Source organism: Phasianus colchicus, chromosome 11, assembly GCF_987193195.1.
Source record: "Phasianus colchicus chromosome 11, bPhaCol1.hap1.1, whole genome shotgun sequence".
In the NCBI taxonomy this organism is placed as follows: Eukaryota; Metazoa; Chordata; class Aves; order Galliformes; family Phasianidae; genus Phasianus; species Phasianus colchicus.
This window is the reverse complement of record NC_143446.1, coordinates 7631980-7649691: the sequence shown is the minus strand read 5'-3', so window position 1 is coordinate 7649691 and position 17712 is coordinate 7631980. Positions and strand designations below refer to the sequence as shown.

The window sequence follows — 17712 nt, the reverse complement described above, 5'->3', positions numbered from 1 at the left end:
GTTCTGCTGAACCTGGGAGCAGTGGAGTGATGCTGCAGAGATGGGTAATACTTTCTCGTGTCCTTTTGTTCAGATATTTTTCACTAACAGTAACGTGTGCTCATTAATAATCACAAAAAAATGCCTTTCTCCATCTGTCCTACTTCATGAGAACCTGCTGTGTAAAATAATGCTGATAATGGAGAGCCCCCCTGGGCCTCGTACAGTCATTGACGTGTTCCTGTTCTGCCTGTACCTAGCTGGAGCTGTGCTTCTGATTTCACAGTGCAGTTTGTGTTGGAAAACGTGACCTGCAGTCCTGAAAGTCAGACCTCTGGGTAAGATTATCTCCACGTGTATTTGGGAAAAAAAGATTTTGACTTGGCCTTGAAGAGGATATGAAGTGATTATCTTCACTTCCTGATTTGACACTAGGGAGTGTGGCCAAAGTAATCGTTTTCTTATGAGAATCTGTGGAGGCCTCCTGATTTGGTCCATCAGTTGGCTTACAGCAGGTTAGTGGGGGAGCTTTGTTTGGGGACTTTCTGTCTTGTTTCCTGACTCAGTGATACTTTCCAAGCCTTTAGATGAATCCACACAAGTTACCCACTAAGCAAAACAGTGGAGCCAGTCATAGAGTGCAAGTTAATAAAATCAGATATGTTTTCATCTTCACTTTTATCGAATATGCTGAATAAAGTAAGATCTCAGCACTACAAAAAAGCCCTACAATACAACAACTTTTCCATATTGGTTTAACATTTTCACTTAGGAAGTTGTCTATGATCTTTTTGGGACCTTCTGCAGAGGAAGGAGGGCAGCAGGTTGGCCTGAGCCCACCACCCTGCCCCAGGCAGCCACAGCCTGAAGTAGGGCATCCATTGCCTGCAGCCCTTCTCCCAGTGCCTGGCATTTGGTGGGCAGCTGGTCAGACTCTCATGAAGCACTGATGTGCTTGGGGCCCTTCATTGCATAACAGTGTCTGCTGTTACCCACTTTGTGTCTGTCATTGGCACATTTACATGTTTGCAGGTGCAGATGTACTCCCACTGCAGGTGGGAATCTGCCTTTTTATGAGAACCTGATGCTGGTTGTGTATTTCCTTTATTTTAAAATGTATTATGGATACACGTGGAGCTGAAAACGAACTTTGGGACCTTCAACGCAGAAGTGAAAGAGCATCACGCAACTGATGTTCCAAGCAGTGCAGTGAGCTTCCTGTGTCACAAACAGGCATTGACACTTCCCTTTTCTCATCTTCCTTGTCACTCCGCCAGCTCAGCTGCTCTGAAAAGGTCCTGCAGCAGTTGTATGGCTGTCGTGTGGGACTGTGGTCCTGCCGCGTGGTCATGGTGGGCAAAGGAGGAGGAAAACGCATTTACGAAGAATAAAACAGCTTAGAATTCATTTTAAGTGGAAAGCTGGGTATTTTATTTGCCATGTCATTTACATGCCTTGTAAATGGCACATTTTTTTCTGCAGGGCTCTATTTGCAGTGCTAACTATGCTTCAGCAGTCCCCTGTAGCAGTCACTCAGATCATGTGCATTGGAAGCCTACTGTGTTCTGTGTTTGATAAAAGACACCTGCACGGGCAGAGGCCTGGTTACCAGGTGCTGCTCTGAGTAGGCTGGAGATGGTGACGGCCCCACATACCCGTCCCCTTTGAATTGATGCAAAGTTGAGCATGTGGTGAGTTCTGCTGTGAAGAAAGGTTGAGAGGACTGGATTTGTTTAGCTTAGAGAATAGAAGGCTCCAGGGAGACCTCATTGTGGCCTTCCAGTACTTGGAGGGAGTGTATGAACAGGAAGGGGAACGGCTATTTACAAGGGTGGATCATGATAGGACAAGGGGGAATGGTTTTAAATTGAGATGAGAGGTTTAGGTTGGATATTAGGAGAAAGCTTTTCACACAGAAGGTGGTCACACACTGGAACACGTTGCCCCAGGAGGTTGTGAATGCCTCATCCCTGGAGGCATTCAAGGCCAGGCTGGATGTGGCCCTGGGCAGCCTGGTCTGCTGGTTGGCGACCCTGCACATAGCAGGGGGTTGGAACTAGATGGTCATTATGGTCCTTTTCAACCCAGGCCATTCAATGATTCTGTGATTCTCCTTGCTACTCGTTCAATTCAGCGTTAGTGATGTTAGGGGTATCTCAGATCTCCTCAGGTTGGGCATGCTGTGTCTCTGCTGATTTCTTTGTTACCCAAGGACTCTTTTCCCCCAACCATCTTTGTTGCCAAAGTCATTAGGATGAAGCCTATTTACTTCAGTCGAGCAGGGCTCCTTCAATTCCTGTCAGACTGTAGTTGTGTTAGTAAATGTGAACAGAGACTTACGTAAATCTGTTACATAAGGAATATAAATGTGTTTCAGTTTGCACACTTCTTTTAGTTTTCCTTCGAAACAAAGGAAACACAGACCATGAAATATGTTGTCCATATCCCCTGCTGTACAGCTCTGGCTGTGTCGAATCCGTCCTTCCAAGAGCATACAGCATAGAAGAGTTGGAGCTGGGCTGTCCTTGTAATTCACTGTATCAACTATTTTAAGTACGTTATGTCACTTGAAAGGTGAATAAGTTACAGATCAGTCTGAAAAACACGCCTGTCTGCCACTAGCAGAAGGAGCAGCTGAAGATGATCTTGCCTTAAAACCTAATGCTCAGCTCAGGCTGATATTGTGCTCGGCCGTGGTTTGGTCTTCGAGCAGATGTCAGCAAGATTTTTGTAAGTGTAAACTCAGTTGCAGATGGTAAAGGTCAGGAGGTTAGAAAGTGCCTGTGCTATGTAAAGATTTACTTTTCAGAGCAAATGTATTTGGTTGAAAATAATTATTTTTCAAATTCAGAACTCAAACAAATCAGAGGATGTTCTGGGTGCTGGCGTGCCAGCCGGGTGACATCAGTGCCTTTCATTCAGGCACTCAGCAAAGCTGGCAAGTAAATTCTTTCTCAGCGAGAGATCCCAGTTATTGGAATCTTAATGGCCAGCAGTGTCTTTCATTAAAATCTAGAAGAAACTGTATTTCTCCATAACAGCTTCAAAGCATTGTGCTATGTCTTTTTTTTTTCCTCCCAGAATATTAACATATAACATATAGTCACCCAATCCATCATTTCCAATACAGCAAAAGTCCTCACTGTCCCTTGGTTGCTACTTCTGTCACAGAGCTGTAGGTACTTGGGCTAAGTGGTACTTTATTTCATGTAGGGTAACTGTGGGCCTGGTTTGCTTGGATTCATGGCTAGCTTTGAAAAGGCTTTCAGTTTTCTGGTTGCACAGCAGTTTGCCTGAATGTGTTTTTTAATTTAAATTTGTTTCTTTTCGACTTTGTATGTAATCAAAACAAGATGGCATTAAAGAAGCTTAAAGAGAGAGTTTCAGTGACACTTTCTAGCCATGTTATGTGCCTAGTGAGGGGCTGGCAAGCAGACGGAGATAGGTGTTGGGGACAGAGAAATCTCTGCTGCTGCTGGGGGCCCAGGTGCTTCCTGGAGCAGAAACAGGCTTTGTTTTTAATTGACTTCAGCTGGACTCATTCTCTGCAGATTTGACCGGTCCTTTTGTGAGCCTGTGGGAACCTTTGCTGCCTGCTGCACTGTGTGCTCCAGGGCTGTGCACACAGGGATGAGGTGCTCAGGGAAGCAGCTCTCGGTCTTGAAGCAGCACTTCAGTAGTTTGATTTGATGCACTCAGTTCTCCAGTGCAAGGAGTGGTGAATAATTGCACCAAGTTGCTGTCTGTTTTGTTAACCATTTATACATCTCTCAAACCTACATCACAGTTGTCTTTTTCCCAGCTCCAGCCCATTAAAATTTCCCTACCCTTTACCATTCTTGCTGCCCCTTTCCAGTGTTGTACTCCTGTTTCTACCAGCCAGCCCTCAAGTCTGAAACACAGTTTTGATTTGATTACATGTAGACATGGAGTTTGAAGTCTAGACCTTCAAAGGTATCTAGAGTTTGTCAGAAAGCTAGAGCTGATGTCACCCTAATTCCAGTATTTCTAAACACACAAGAAAGCAAGAGTCTCTGGGGTCTATGCAAGTTCTAGCTAAATGGTGAAGTAAGTTTGCGCCTCTTAGTTGTATTCAAGCTTTTGATTTAGTTCTTATTTATTTATTTTAGTGAGCACAGTGTAAGGCTTTGCTGGGTAATTTCAGTTACACTGCTGAAACTGGTGAGTGTTTAAAGCTGCACAGAGCTCATAGAAATATAGCAGAGAGTAACCTTGCACTGGCTGGGGAATGTAATGCGTGGCCAAACAGGTCTTTTCTATTTTCCGATTGTTTCTGTATGCATGACACAAATTAAAAATTGAGAACTGTTAATTTGCAGTCTAATTCCTCAGTTACAAATAACTGAGATATATCTCTAGATTTAGTGGATCTTTCCACACATGTGTGAAAAACACTGAAAACACAAAGAAATAAAGTGATGTCCTCTTCAGCTTTCAGAAAATGGCTTAAAATATCTCTCTAAAGCAAACTGATCCTTTGGTGAGAAATATGGAGCAGATTCTGAACTGTGTTAAGCTCATTCACTTTGGGCTTCTGTATTGGCAGGGCGTTTGACCCATGGAGAAAATGGGAGGGAGGACGGTTGGTGAAAGTTAGTTTTGCTGGAGCAGATGGATTCTGTTATTTGTAACTTTTTTTTCTTTTTTTTTTATCTTTCCAGTGTACAGAGCCCCAAAAGCTATTCAACATTGCAAATGAACTGCTCCATACAGAAGAAGCGTATGTTAAAAGACTCCATCTGTTGGATCAGGTAATTCAATTGGATGGTATATGTAATTATTATATAAAGAAAAACACGAATGTGCAGTAAAAGCAAAGGAAAAATGAAGATGATTAACGTTGCTTAAGAAAAAAAGAAACAGAGCAAACTGTCACCTTGCTAGAAATCTTGTTAGAAGCTGCAGCCTTCAGAGAGTCATCTACCCCCATCCAACCCTACAACCTCTGTGGAAAGCTTTCCAGTGTTTGCTTTGGATGAGCAAAGGCTGTTTCAAGACCCTAGAAATCCAGGGAGTGTCTTTCACTTTTGTTCAGTACAGTGTGATTTTCCTACAGAGAAACAAAATAATCAAAGGGTTGATCTTCGTGTGAATACCAGTAAGTGCTCTTCAGGGACTGATTGTTCTTCGCAGCTTACACTCCCAAATACAAGATGTCTCATCTTCTCAGTAGTTTCAATCTCTTTGACTTACAACCACCCCAGACATTTCTGATGGAGAAGCAAGCCCTTATGCATAAATCTGACCCTGTTTGACAATAGGCTTCTGTTTTGTGAAACTCCTGAGAATGCTCAGGGTGGTGATCCCCAGGGACTGAGTGCCAGAAGTCAGATGTTGTGGCTCTGTTCTGAGGCAGTCAGCTTTGTAATACTACAACCTGATGCCGCTGTGTTCAGGTTTTTTTAAACTCTGTGTCGGTACTGTCTTGTCTCATGCAGGTGTTTTGCACTAAGCTGTCAGAAGCAGGTATTTCATCTGAAGTGATAACGGGCATCTTTTCAAATATTTCTTCTATCTATTGTTTCCACGGACAATTTCTTCTTCCTGAGCTCAAAACAAGAATTACACAAGAATGGTGGGTAACTGTCAGTACAATTACATTTAAAATATATTTTCAAGAAACTTTAGTGACCCGGGCATCTAATTTTATTCCAGCATTTTTAATTTGTATGATGCAGTAGTTCACTTGTTATTTAACACATTAGCATGGAGTCTCTTAAACCTCTTTTATCTGTATTGTTCCTGAAAACAGGAGTAGATCTGAGTATTTAGCATTTCTAGAGTACTTTGTGAGAATTTTATTCCAGACCAGAGTATTATTGGAGCTATTTTTCTTACTGTATTTCCACTTTCCTTGTTTTGCAGTACTGTGAAATTGTAGGACTAGGAAAGAAACAAAGTGCTTATTTTAGCTCCATGGATGAGTATCTTGTGTGTGGTTGTTTCCCAAAGAAAAACACATCGTCCTATCATAGTCTAGACTCTGCATGCCATGTTGGAGACTTCATGAGACACATCCATTTGATATTTTAATGTAGCAATTATATAAAATTCACTTTATAAAATTAGCATTTTATCAGCCAAACAAAGGAAAATCTAGAAAGATAAGATAAGCAGCTTTGTGCCCATGAATGAGTTTACATATGTTACACAGCTGTTTCTATTGTAGTTTAGTACCACAGCATTGGACAAGATCTCACCCAATAATTTGCTGGCCTTCTGTTAAATGATAAATATTATTTGTTACGCTGTACGTATACTTTCTTTAAGAAAATAGTTCTTTTTTTACCATTAGTAATAATGGTCGCATATCAGTTAAAAGTTGGCAACTGTAGTAAGTTTTAATCTTTCTGCCTTTTTGCCTATCACTCCAATTAATTGTAAGGCAGATGTAGAATCCCTGACTTGGGATGATGTGCTGGCTGTAAAATGTCCTGTAGTGGAAAGTGCTAATAATGCTGATGCTGCACCTTATTTCATATTAAAGTCAACAAAGTTGACCTTTCCAGCTATCCTAAATGATGAAGTCAAGATATGAGCTCCCATCTCTCTTGCTAGAGTCCAGTCTTCTTCACATAGGTCGTTAATATCCAGAAGGAATAAAAAAGCGTCAGCACCTTTGCACTTGACCTGTGTCTACAGGGACAGCTGTAATAATGGAAAGGAAAACTGGAGAGACTGGAAGTCAGGGCAGGGCATGAACTCATTCCGTGGCTAAAGGGCACTGGTGTAAACAGACTGTGAGTCAGGAGTTCAGTGAGAGAGGAAAGCTGGGGAAAAAATGGAAGGGAATCATAAACTGGTTCTGTCAAGGGGACTGGAACATGAGAAAATTGGATATTCAGCTTTCATTGTCGTTTACACATCTAGCTCCCATAGAGGCCCTCTGGAAGTCTCCCCATAAATGAGCTTCAACTTTATGTGGCTCTTCAGTGGTGCAGGCTGTGCTGCTGCATGGGGAAAGAGGGTGCAGGGTGGCTGTGCTGCCACAGCTCCCCAAGGATACTAAAGCATCTTTGTAGTATGAATCCAGCGAATCACAGCAATTGTTTTCTCCTATGTGCAGTTTAACTAAAAACGCAGATCTGCAGAGGAAAGCAAATCGATTTCCTTGTCTGGGACTGTGAACTTGGACAGAGCTGTTGATAGTAATGGAGACTTTGCAGGTCTCCAGGTTCATCTGAACTTCCTGCTGCTGCTTGGTAGTACCTAGGGACCAAACACAACTAAGGGCCACCTTGGGAAGCCTGGCGTGGTGCTGGGCTGGGTGGTGCCAGACCAAATGTGTTCCATGGGTGGAAGACAACAGTAGAAGTCTGTTATTGTGTATTCTTTCTTAAAATAGAATTGATTTTCACAGATTTCTATACTTAGCATTCTCTTTCCAATAGGAGTGTGAACCCACGGTTAGGAGACATCCTGCAGAAACTGGCTCCTTTTCTGAAGATGTATGGAGAATATGTGAAGAACTTTGACAGGGCAATGGACATGGTGAATACGTGCATGCAGAGGTCATCTCCTTTCAAAGATGTTGTTCAGAATATACAGGTATGTTGTTAACAAGCTTGATGTGGCATTAAATCCTCATTTATTTTATTTCCAGTGTTTTTCTACAGGGTGGTACTATTTTAGAATTAAAAAGAAATACAGTTTTAGTGGCAGACTTTTCTTCTCTTTGCTGTGCAACACAGAGTTTTCACATAGTTGGCTTTTTCTCCCACTTGAGTTTTTAAGAGGAGAAGTGGAAGTTAAAGAATGAAACTTAGCCATTTGCCTGGCAGTTTTGACTATGTTGGACTTCCTCAGGATTTCTCTATTTGTTACCTATGTATGTCCTGTATGTGAGGAGAATGGGGTGAGTTCTCTCCTTAAGGGAGAGAGTGAGATAGCTTTGCCATACGTTGTATTTTCTGTTCATATTTACACAGCAGAATGAATTATTGGTGGCTCAGTCCTTCCTGAGCACTTTTGTGCCTCTTTAGTGGGCCGCCTTGCCTTATGTGCTACCTTATGCAGGGCACCCTTTGCTCTGATACCCAACATATCCATTTGTAAACTCATTTTCTCATTGCTAATTCTAAGTGTTGCTTTTTAACGTGGACATTTTCCTTCTGAGGCTGGTGCTTTTGACTTTGCCTCATCACTGGTGGCAGCACCTGGAGGAAGCTGTCGGGGTTTCTGACACCCTTGTTAATCTGGTGTTTCTGAGGTTCACTAAGTTGTGCATGGTGCTAGAGGGCCACAGCTCTGCCATAGGGTGCTTAGCATGGATTTTCATGTGATCATACTTGTAAGGAAAGCTTTATGGGGAGGAGGAAGAGCTCTGCTTACACTGGTGTGTCAATAGGACCTGTCTGAGGCACTGGTCCAGCTGCAGGATGCAGCACGCTGAAGCACGCCTGCAAGCATCTCTCCATAGGTTCTGGAAGTGTGGACAGTCCTTCAGAGGAGATGAGGCCTGGCAGGGAGAGGGTTAAGCTGAGCAGGGACCACAGCTGCTGCCCTAAATGGGAGCTTGTCGGCTGGCCAGCTGTCGGGAATCAAGTAATCCCAGCAAGCTGGGAGAGGAGAGGCCCTGTGCAGAGGGTAAGGGCTGCCGGCCGTCTCAGACAGAAGCTCCCTCTTGGAAGAGCAGCGGAAAGGCAGCAGGAACTGGGAAATCTCTTCTTCTACTAGACTCTCACTGTATGTGGCCTTTTCTTAACCTTTTTCTGTCTAAATCCAGCCTGTTCTCACTGAGGCTCTGTGCAGCTAAGTGCATCTGTTGGCTGGAATTTGAGCCCAGGCACTGCTGGGCCCCTGGGGCTCTGGCTTCCCTGCAAGGGGCTCCGTGGCCCTCCTCACCTGCCTGCTGCCCCCAAGGACTCTGGCTGGGCTCCCAGCACTCCCTGCGTGACCTGGTTCCATGGGAGGGGGAAGCAGAGGCACAGCTGGGCTCTGGAGGAAATCGGGCCTCTTCTGGTGCAAACGCTTGTAAGAACTTGTGCTTTCAGTGTGCGTGGGCATTTTGCTGTCTTTGGTTTAGTGTCAAGCTGCTGACATGCCTTTCTGAGGAATGATTCAGTTAGTAACTGTTGTCTCTACAACACAGAGGGCTGCCCTCCCTGATATTCTGTATCTGCACTGCCCACCATCAACACAAATAATTCCTGTTAGCTGTCAACCTGCAGAACGTATCAGCAGCTGCCCAAGACCACGTGCATTTTTTGAGCAGAACTTTGACAGGCAGCGTTAGGGCAGAGGATGCAACAGGAGATTTGATTCTGAAGCCTACTGATGGCAATATTTCATGGTAGGTTATTTTAGCTATGGCATCACAGCACCTCCTGCTTCTGTTGTGACTATAGTGAATTTGGGAAAGATTTGTCCTGAAAAGCTTAGTCAATTCATCTGGCCTATCTCTGTGCTACCAGGAGCCACAGGTACTTTCCCAGACAACAGTTGTCCTTTGTGTTCTCTCTCCCCACTACTCTGGGAACTGCTGTAGCCTCTGTTAATAGAACCGCAACAGAACTCTACAATGTATCAGAAAGTGGTGGTTTAGGGTATAGTAAACTTCAGCCCGGTATTCTGGTTGTGTAATTTGTATATACAAATGATTTTGCAGTTGCATTTCTGTTTCGGTGGAGCTGCCATAGGCTTTTATGTATGTCCATGGCATGGAACAAGTGCTGCAGGGTTCATACAGCATACAGAATTACATACAGGATGCAGAATTACATTTATGTGACTCCTCTTGTGACCTTCAGCTTTACTTTTCAGAATACCAGTGGAAGCCTGCTGTGATCCTGCAAGAATGCAGTGTCTACCCCAGCTGTTATTGGAGTACTTACACAGGCATTCACAGTTATTAATTACATAATACAATGAGAGCAAATAGAAAACAAAAAATCACATAGGAGTTATAAGTGAATGACTGTGACTTGTCGAGCTTACTGTAGTTGTTCTTAAAGATAAACGTTTTTTCTGTATGTTTTGCATCCACTTACTGGGGTGAAAACCTGATAGCTGCTAAGTTTATTAGGACTCTTCTTTTGTCAGTTTTCTAGTTATGCCATCAAAAAAAAGAACTTTTTCAATCTATGTTTGTGTGTTTCGGATTCTTATGTGAACTCATTAAATGCAGAACAAAAGTTTATCTTCCCTCTTGTAAAGTCTTTTGGATTGTAATGCAAACTCTGTAAAGTTTCAGAGATCACGTAATATAAAAGTTCTTGTATTTGGGACAGTTACTTTGTGTTTGCTGGCTTTTTGTAGAAGATTCATTTGGCACATTTATTCCAACTGACATGAGTCTGGAATTGACGTCTTCCTCTGCTTCCCTGTTGTTCAGTGTTAGGGTTCATTGTGTTGCAGGAATAAAAGACAATGGAGGCTATATTAGTAAGTGGATTAGGGAATATTATAAACCAGAGACTAAGGCAGTTGTGCAAATCTGTGTATCTGTGCTTCCTGGAATCTGAGATTCTTTCCATCCCAGTTGTATTTTCTGGGAAATGTGCTGTAAAACTCAAAGAGATAATAAATTCACTTAATCTTCTATAAACAGAAATACTGTTCACTATGCTTTTTTTTTTTTTTTTTAAAAAAAAAAAGCAAATTTATATCTTGAAATTTCCAGAAGGATAGCTAATGTTTTTTTTTTTACCAGACAGTCATCTCTTTCTTGAAGCAAAGCCTGAAGATAACAGGGCAAGTCAGCGTTGTGTCTTGGACTGTGATATTTATGTGGAAAACTACACATACCTGAAACAAGTGCCTTTTTCTGAGAGAAGAATACTGAATTAATGTGGAGGGGCTGCTTACACTGAAACAGACCAAGACATGGCATTAGTGAGCTGACTTACAAATAATGGCCTGGAGAAGATTGTGTGTGTATGTGGTTCAGATGCTGATGTAGGATTCAGGAATGAGATAGTATCATTAAGAGTAACTTTCTGTCTACTTAAACGCAAGTTAGTTATTTTTCAACTGTGTTTCTCATTTCTCCTCCCACTCCTTATAAATAGAAATATCACTTCATAGGGATTCTATGAGAATAAGCACTGCAGCACTCAGTGCTGTTTCAAGCAGAGCAGTTCAGTGCCTTATTGGGTAATATTTAGTGTAATCAGTCCTAAAGCTAACCCCTTCCTTGGTCAAGTGAAAGGAGAGAATTTGGGGTAACTGCTTCCAAGATGGTGTGTGAGCAGCTTATCTTACAGTAAGTTGTAGCAAGCACTGTGTCTCTGTGGAGGTTCTGGTTTTATTTAATCCTTGAGGGCAGCAGGGGGAGGGAATACCATGTGTGGGAAGGACTTTTCTGAGTGTGCGAAGAAACACACAAAATGTAAAATATAAAATGTTGTGTATCTGCAGAAAATGTCAGAGAGATGAGACGAAGACCTGCCAGTTCTGATAGCTTGGAAAGTTTTTTTGTGCTCCTCTAACTATACAGGTCGTTTTTCATTGCTGTTTTACACCAAAGATGACCAAAACCAAAGCCTTCTGCAGTTGTTTTCTCTCCATTACAGAAACAGGAGGTGTGTGGTAACCTGACGCTGCAGCATCACATGCTTGAACCTGTGCAAAGGATTCCTCGTTATGAACTTCTCCTGAAGGACTATCTAAAGAAACTTCCAGAAGAATCTCCAGACAGGAAAGATGCTGAAAGTACGTGTAAACTCCTCTCTGTCTAATGAACATAATAAAATCTTGGAGAGTGTTCTTTTCTTCAGATGTTCAGATACTTCAAGCTAGGGCTGTGGTAGCAATGGAGAGTTGAATTTATCAAATTATTGTCCAAATTAATAAAAAGGGATTTTGGAATTCTTCTATAGAAGAAGGGTGCTGATATGTCAGCTCAGGCACTAAATGAAGGTTTAGCAAGTAAACAGTGACAAAGTATTGAAGCTTGTAATGGTAGAACATCTGGAATTTTTATTTAATCAGTTGTATATCCAAAGACAAATACAGGAGGATATCCTTGCAATAGCTGGAAGAGGAAAATATGAATGGTTTTATAAATATATATTCTTCCAAGGAATGCAAGTTAGACTGTTAACACGGAGAAACAAGAGGGATGTATTTCTGTTGGTTTCTAGGAGTTCTTGTTTCTTTCAAGAGAAGTCTAAACCAGAGTTCACGTTACTGTAAGCACACAAGCTCTGCTTTAGGGCAACACTCTTAAAGTATGCTTGTGAGGACTTGAAGAATTAGGATTTAGGTAGTTTTTTTTTTTTTTTTTTTGTCACGTGTGATTTTAAGAGAGAAATAGCAAATGATTAGATAGATATCCATGTACCAGTTGAATATGCAAAAGCGATTATGTATGTAACTGCTTGTAAGCCTTTCCTTTAGTTTAGTGAGGACAGAGTGTAATCAGCCCTTGCTTTTGCAACAGCAGTTCTGAAGGAAAAACGCTAATCAGGGAGAAGAAAAAAACAGCTATGCTATACCTTCTTTTGATTGCATCTGATACTAACGTGCTTTCTTTATTACAGAATCACTGGAGCTCATATCTACAGCAGCAAACCATTCGAATGCTGCCATCAGAAAGATGGTGAGTAGAAATTGTGTAACAGAATTGTGATTTGATGGAAAAGCTAGTTTGAACTGATCATTCTCCATTGCTAGAGGCTCTGCAAAGCAAGACTGGAGAGGATTTTCAAATATGGTGTTATGGGGCCTCAAACATCAGTTGGATATCTGAGTTCTCTTTATCATAAATTTTCCTCTTACAGTTACCGTGATTTTTTTTCAGCCCAGATTTTACTTTCCCTATTCTTAAGGGGACAATGCATTGGAGAAGAAGGTCTTCACAAAATCATTACTGGCTTTTCACTGAAAATGTTTAAAGTATCTCAAATCAGTCTGTTCATAAGGTGTCCTTGCAGATTTTCATGCTGTTTTTAATTTCTTAATTCCTTTATGGCAAGGAGGTTGTTTTAGTTGAATTTTGGCTTGTTTTAACTGCACAGAGGAGAGATTAGAATGTGTCAGTAGTAGCCTTGGTAAGCCATACTTCAGGTTGGCAGCTTAAGATAATGGAGATTTTGAAGCCAATCTTACAACACAAACTCTTCACTTTTTTTCTTATTTTTTGAGGCCTTTTATGCTGAATATTTGTGTATGTTTTGCATACAGAGCTGCTACAGTGCAGCCAACAAAGTAAATGACTTGATAGTTACAGATATTACCTCGTTTTTTAGACCCAAGTGCCTCAGGGCCTTCTACATCTTATAGATCTAAAACACCCCTTATCAGGCTTAACACTCTGTGATTGTTCATAGATTACAAGGTTTATACCCTCTTCCATATCAGATCCTTATTTCTTTGTTCTGTCCTTTCAAAACATTGTCTTTATCAAGAAATGTCATAGGATAGAACAAAATTAAAAGGAATATCTTTCCTATTTTTTTGTCCTTTCCTATTTTTTTGTCCAATTTTGGTTTGTTTACATACATTGTTTCTTTTCCTCCCATCTTCCCTTTCAGCCTTTTTATAAATTCTGCTTTAGAAACCAAGTGGTTTGAGTTGTTCTTGGTATCAGGGCTGGGCAACAGTACACGATTCTGCCCAGTGCCCTCTGGGGCTGTCAGGATGCCATGAGGCTGCCCTTCCTGGGGCTGTTATGGGAAGTAACCAACTGGTGTCTGTTTTCACTATGTCTCAGAGAAAACCTATTTTGAAACTGTCTACTTCTATTTAAGACTTGCATGTTCTCTTGTTCAAGATAGATGTCAGTGGAAATTTTTCTGGTTTTGGGTCTTGAGCAAGTCCTTAAGTAATGACTGTGTTGCTGGGTCCTTTCCACAACACCTGCACAAGCAGCAGGTATATGAAGCTGCCAGGCTGTTGCATTCCATGTGGGATGCTTTTCTGGTAGTATGCAAAAAAGGAAAGGCTGCTGTGATAATTTTGTAGCCCTTGCTGATGAGAACCTGAAGTCTCGTTTTGATTTTTTCTGTAATTAATGGATTTTACCTGAGCAAAGACTCAAATGAAAATTATCCAAGTAAGACTTTCAGGTTTGACTTTGTGGTTGCCCCATTCCTGCTCTGCTCACTGTCTGCCTGAGCAGCCCCAGCTGTGGGGCACATCCTGCATACACCTCTGCGAAGCCCTGGGATGGTGTGAGCAGCTGCATGGGGCCAGAGCCAAACCAAAAGAAAAGCAAGGGCCGTAGCAAAATATCTGAGAGCTAGCATTCATGTTGGCTGCTTCCTGCTGTTGTGGAAGAAATAAATCATGCTTCTGAAATGAGCTTTTTGAAATATCTTCTCCTAGCTGGACAGATGTCCCAGTTTTGGACCTGTTCTTAGTATCCCAGTCATTCCTCCAGAAAAGTAGTTTGATGCATTACATTTTCTTTGAATTAGTGGAACCTTTGCCTCGTCTTCCAGTTTGTTGGAAAAAGTCCACTGGGCCTCAGGACTTAGGTGCTTTCCTTGTTGGAGTCTACCCCCACCTCCATTCCTTTCTGTTTTGCAGTGTGATTATTTAAAGGGGTATTATTTGTTTAGTTGTCGTTTTGGTTTGTTTTGATAGATGAATTGCTTAGCATAGAAATTAATGTGGTGTACATTTATAGTGAAATAGTTTGTGTCAAATGGGAATTAAAGAAGAGTATGAAGACCTGAGATCCAGCTGAATCTGCATATAGATTGAGGTGTGGTTTACAGATGTGTTTGGTGGTATTTCTGTGTGTATTTGCATAGATCTGTCCTCACTTTCTGACCATTTGCTTGTAGTGCAGTTTGGAGCATATCTGTCCAGCCTGTGGTTGAAAGCAAAACGTTTCCAAATGCTTTTGCTCAGTAGTAAGATTTAAGCACTTCTGCTATTTTGACTTGTTAAATCTGCTGCATTACTTAATATAGCAGCTGCAAGTGGGTTACTTTTATCCGTTTAAATTCTGTGTAGAAGAACTTTAAGTCAACTAAACATTAAGAATAAATATTGCTTTGCTGAAAAGGAAAAGCTAACCCCTTTCATAAAGACTTTTAGCTAAGATGGAAGGATGCAGAATGACATGAAAATATTTTAAAGTGTATTTAGGCCTATTTCATAAGCTTACTTTTTGCTACAGGGCACCTGTGTAGGACTGCAGCCATGGCACTTAGGTTCCCTGTGGAGCTGAGGTTTTACACATAGGTTATAAATTCAGAATGTGGTGGTGCTTCTTAAAGGAGCCAGCAACAGTACAAGAGGTGAAATTTCTCAAAAGCTGAAAAATGATCCTACTGTAGCAGAATTCTTACTCTGAGATGTTGAGTAGAAGCTGAACTAACAAATTCAGGCTTGAAAACAATTTGGTAACATGCTTGCCTTCAGTTCTTCAAGTGACTTTACTGGACCTCATGATGTTTCTTCCAGTGATATATATTTATTATTGATTATCTGAAAATATCAATTAGATTGATACCAATATGTTGTTTAAAAAAAAAAAAAATCATTAAAGTAGTGTAATCCAATTATAACTCATAAGTGACTGAGAGGGAAAGAGCATTGAGGCATGGAGAAGATATTAATTCTTCAACACAAAGCTATATCAGAACTGAAAGAATGTTTTCTTTCCTGCTGCTTTACTCTTACTGCAGAAAAAGATGCTGTGGGTGATAGGCCAAGTAGAATATATGTATAGATTTTAATTTCTGGGGTTCTGTAATTTCAGGAAAAGATGCACAAGCTTTTGGAAGTCTATGAGCGACTCGGTGGTGAAGAGGATATTGTTAACCCAGCCAATGAGCTCATTAAAGAAGGACACATTCAGAAACTTTCAGCAAAGAATGGCACAGCACAGGATAGGTATTTATTCCTGGTAAGTTTTTTTTTATTGCTGCTTTTATTTTCAGAGTTGTGCTATGAATTGATATGTTTCCATCTTTCTAATCACTACACAAAAAGCTTTCACTAACAGCCCAGCTATTCCTTCCTCTGAGCAGCAATTTGCTCTTGATGCTTTTTCCTCAAGGATTTCCTTCCTCCTTCCATGCTCACACCTTTGCCAATGTCAGGCTTAAAAGGGTCTGTGCCACGTGAGCCTTTCAGAGGCTGCACTTCTGTGATGTGCTTCTGAGGGGGGATTTCAGCTGTCCCACACTGCTGAGCGAGGTGGCCAGCTTCTCTGACACTGACAGAATAGATCATCTTGGCTTTCAAGACAGCTGAATTGGTACCAGAGTGATCACATAGTGTCAGAGGAAGAAGTGGGTGGCTGGCATGTTTCTATTTGTCCACCTTTTTCAAGTAAGGATATGTGACTCCAACCTACTTCTTAAATTTCTCGCTCTTAATTACATTATAGAGTAAGGTATGCCAGAGTCCCAAATTGTCAGAATGCTGTTTATGTCGTACACGCAGCTCTTCAACTTAAATATCTTCCTTGTTACAGTTTAACAGCATGGTGCTGTACTGTGTGCCAAAACTCAGGCTGATAGGCCAGAAGTTCAGTGTTCGAGAAAAGATGGACATTGGAGGACTGCAGGTTTGTCTCTCTTCTTTTCACTGTTTTTAATGCTTAGATCTGCTTCTCTAGTAAATAGTGCCAAATCCAAATCTCATCTGAATCTACCAAAAATATGACTGTATAGAAATATATAAGCAATTAAAATCTGGCTTTGATTCTCTTTTTTTAGAGTTGTTATTACCAGGTAATAAAGTAAAGGTAAGAAAATAGTGATTTGGTTGAAAGCCTTCATTCATTGCCTAGCTGACTCGGGAGCCCCTTTTTTTTTCCTTTCTGTTATAGGGAAATATTGCAGGTTCAGAGGTTTTGTAGTGAGACAAGTAATTACGAAAACAATCCTTTGTTTTTTTTCTACCTTTGTATTGTATTCAGAGTGATCTTTTCAGCTAAGCATTTCAAATAACTAATATACTTTTAAGTCATTAAAATGACTGAAAGAAGGTGAAGACAAGTAAGAAGTTGATGTGTTCTTTTGGCAGGTCCAAGAAATTGCCAAGCAAAATGTGGCTCATACATTTTCAATAACAGGAAAAAAGAGATCGCTGGAACTACAAGCCAGGTATGGTGTTTGTTCTGACTTTTGGGCTTGGTGGATATTTATGTACAAATGTATGATGTAGGTTATGTGGCTGGGCTAGTATGGTATAGCTTTAAACCAGAAGATGAGCATATGAGATGATTCATTTATGTGTGCAAGAGAGTTTGTTGGCCTTCACTCAGTCAGTGTGTTAAAGTTTCATGCTGATTGGCTTTGTTCAATGTGTAAGATGTTTATAGTAGCGTTTTTAGATTCTGCTGTAGGAATAATTCAGACATTTTTGGCAGTTATTTTGTCTGGTAATAATTAAGGTCAATAACTGCTAATAATTTTTATGAAGTAGAAGATATAAAAGCTAAAATATTTGTGCATATAAAGCTGTGAGGATGTCAGTACTTGGACTTAATGAAAATATTGAGAGTAGAATATTGATGTTTTCTGATTATTTTTTCTTCTTTTGTCTTAACAGGACAGAAGAGGAGAAGAGGGAATGGATTCAGGTTAATATAAAAACAATACTAAATGGATGGAATCGCCATGCAGTCAGCACCATCTGATTTTAAAATGATCTTTTGAGTTTCTGTACAAATGAGCTGTGTGAGGAAGCAGAGTAGTCCCATATGGAAAAGCTGATTACAGAGAATCTAGTGCTCCCCTCAGTGTCCCCTGTTGAATACTGTCTCATTGTAGTGAGCAGAGGCTTCAAATTGGTTCCCATGTGCTG

At 41.0% G+C, this 17712-nt stretch overlaps 1 protein-coding gene across 4 annotated transcripts in view; it reads left to right on the top strand.

Moving 5' to 3' along the window:
- The window catches only part of FGD3 (FYVE, RhoGEF and PH domain containing 3), a 100774-nt gene that overhangs the window by 64019 nt on the left and 19043 nt on the right, over window positions 1-17712 (top strand). For all 4 annotated transcript variants that reach the window (XM_090148148.1, XM_031608455.2, XM_090148149.1 and 1 more), the window contains exons 5-13: window positions 4662-4751; window positions 5439-5575; window positions 7392-7548; window positions 11514-11652; window positions 12483-12541; window positions 15656-15802; window positions 16376-16468; window positions 16930-17009; window positions 17458-17488. In XM_090148148.1, coding sequence (XP_090004274.1) covers window positions 4662-4751; window positions 5439-5575; window positions 7392-7548; window positions 11514-11652; window positions 12483-12541; window positions 15656-15802; window positions 16376-16468; window positions 16930-17009; window positions 17458-17488 — 933 coding nt within the window. The remainder of the gene's footprint in view (window positions 1-4661; window positions 4752-5438; window positions 5576-7391; window positions 7549-11513; window positions 11653-12482; window positions 12542-15655; window positions 15803-16375; window positions 16469-16929; window positions 17010-17457; window positions 17489-17712) is intronic.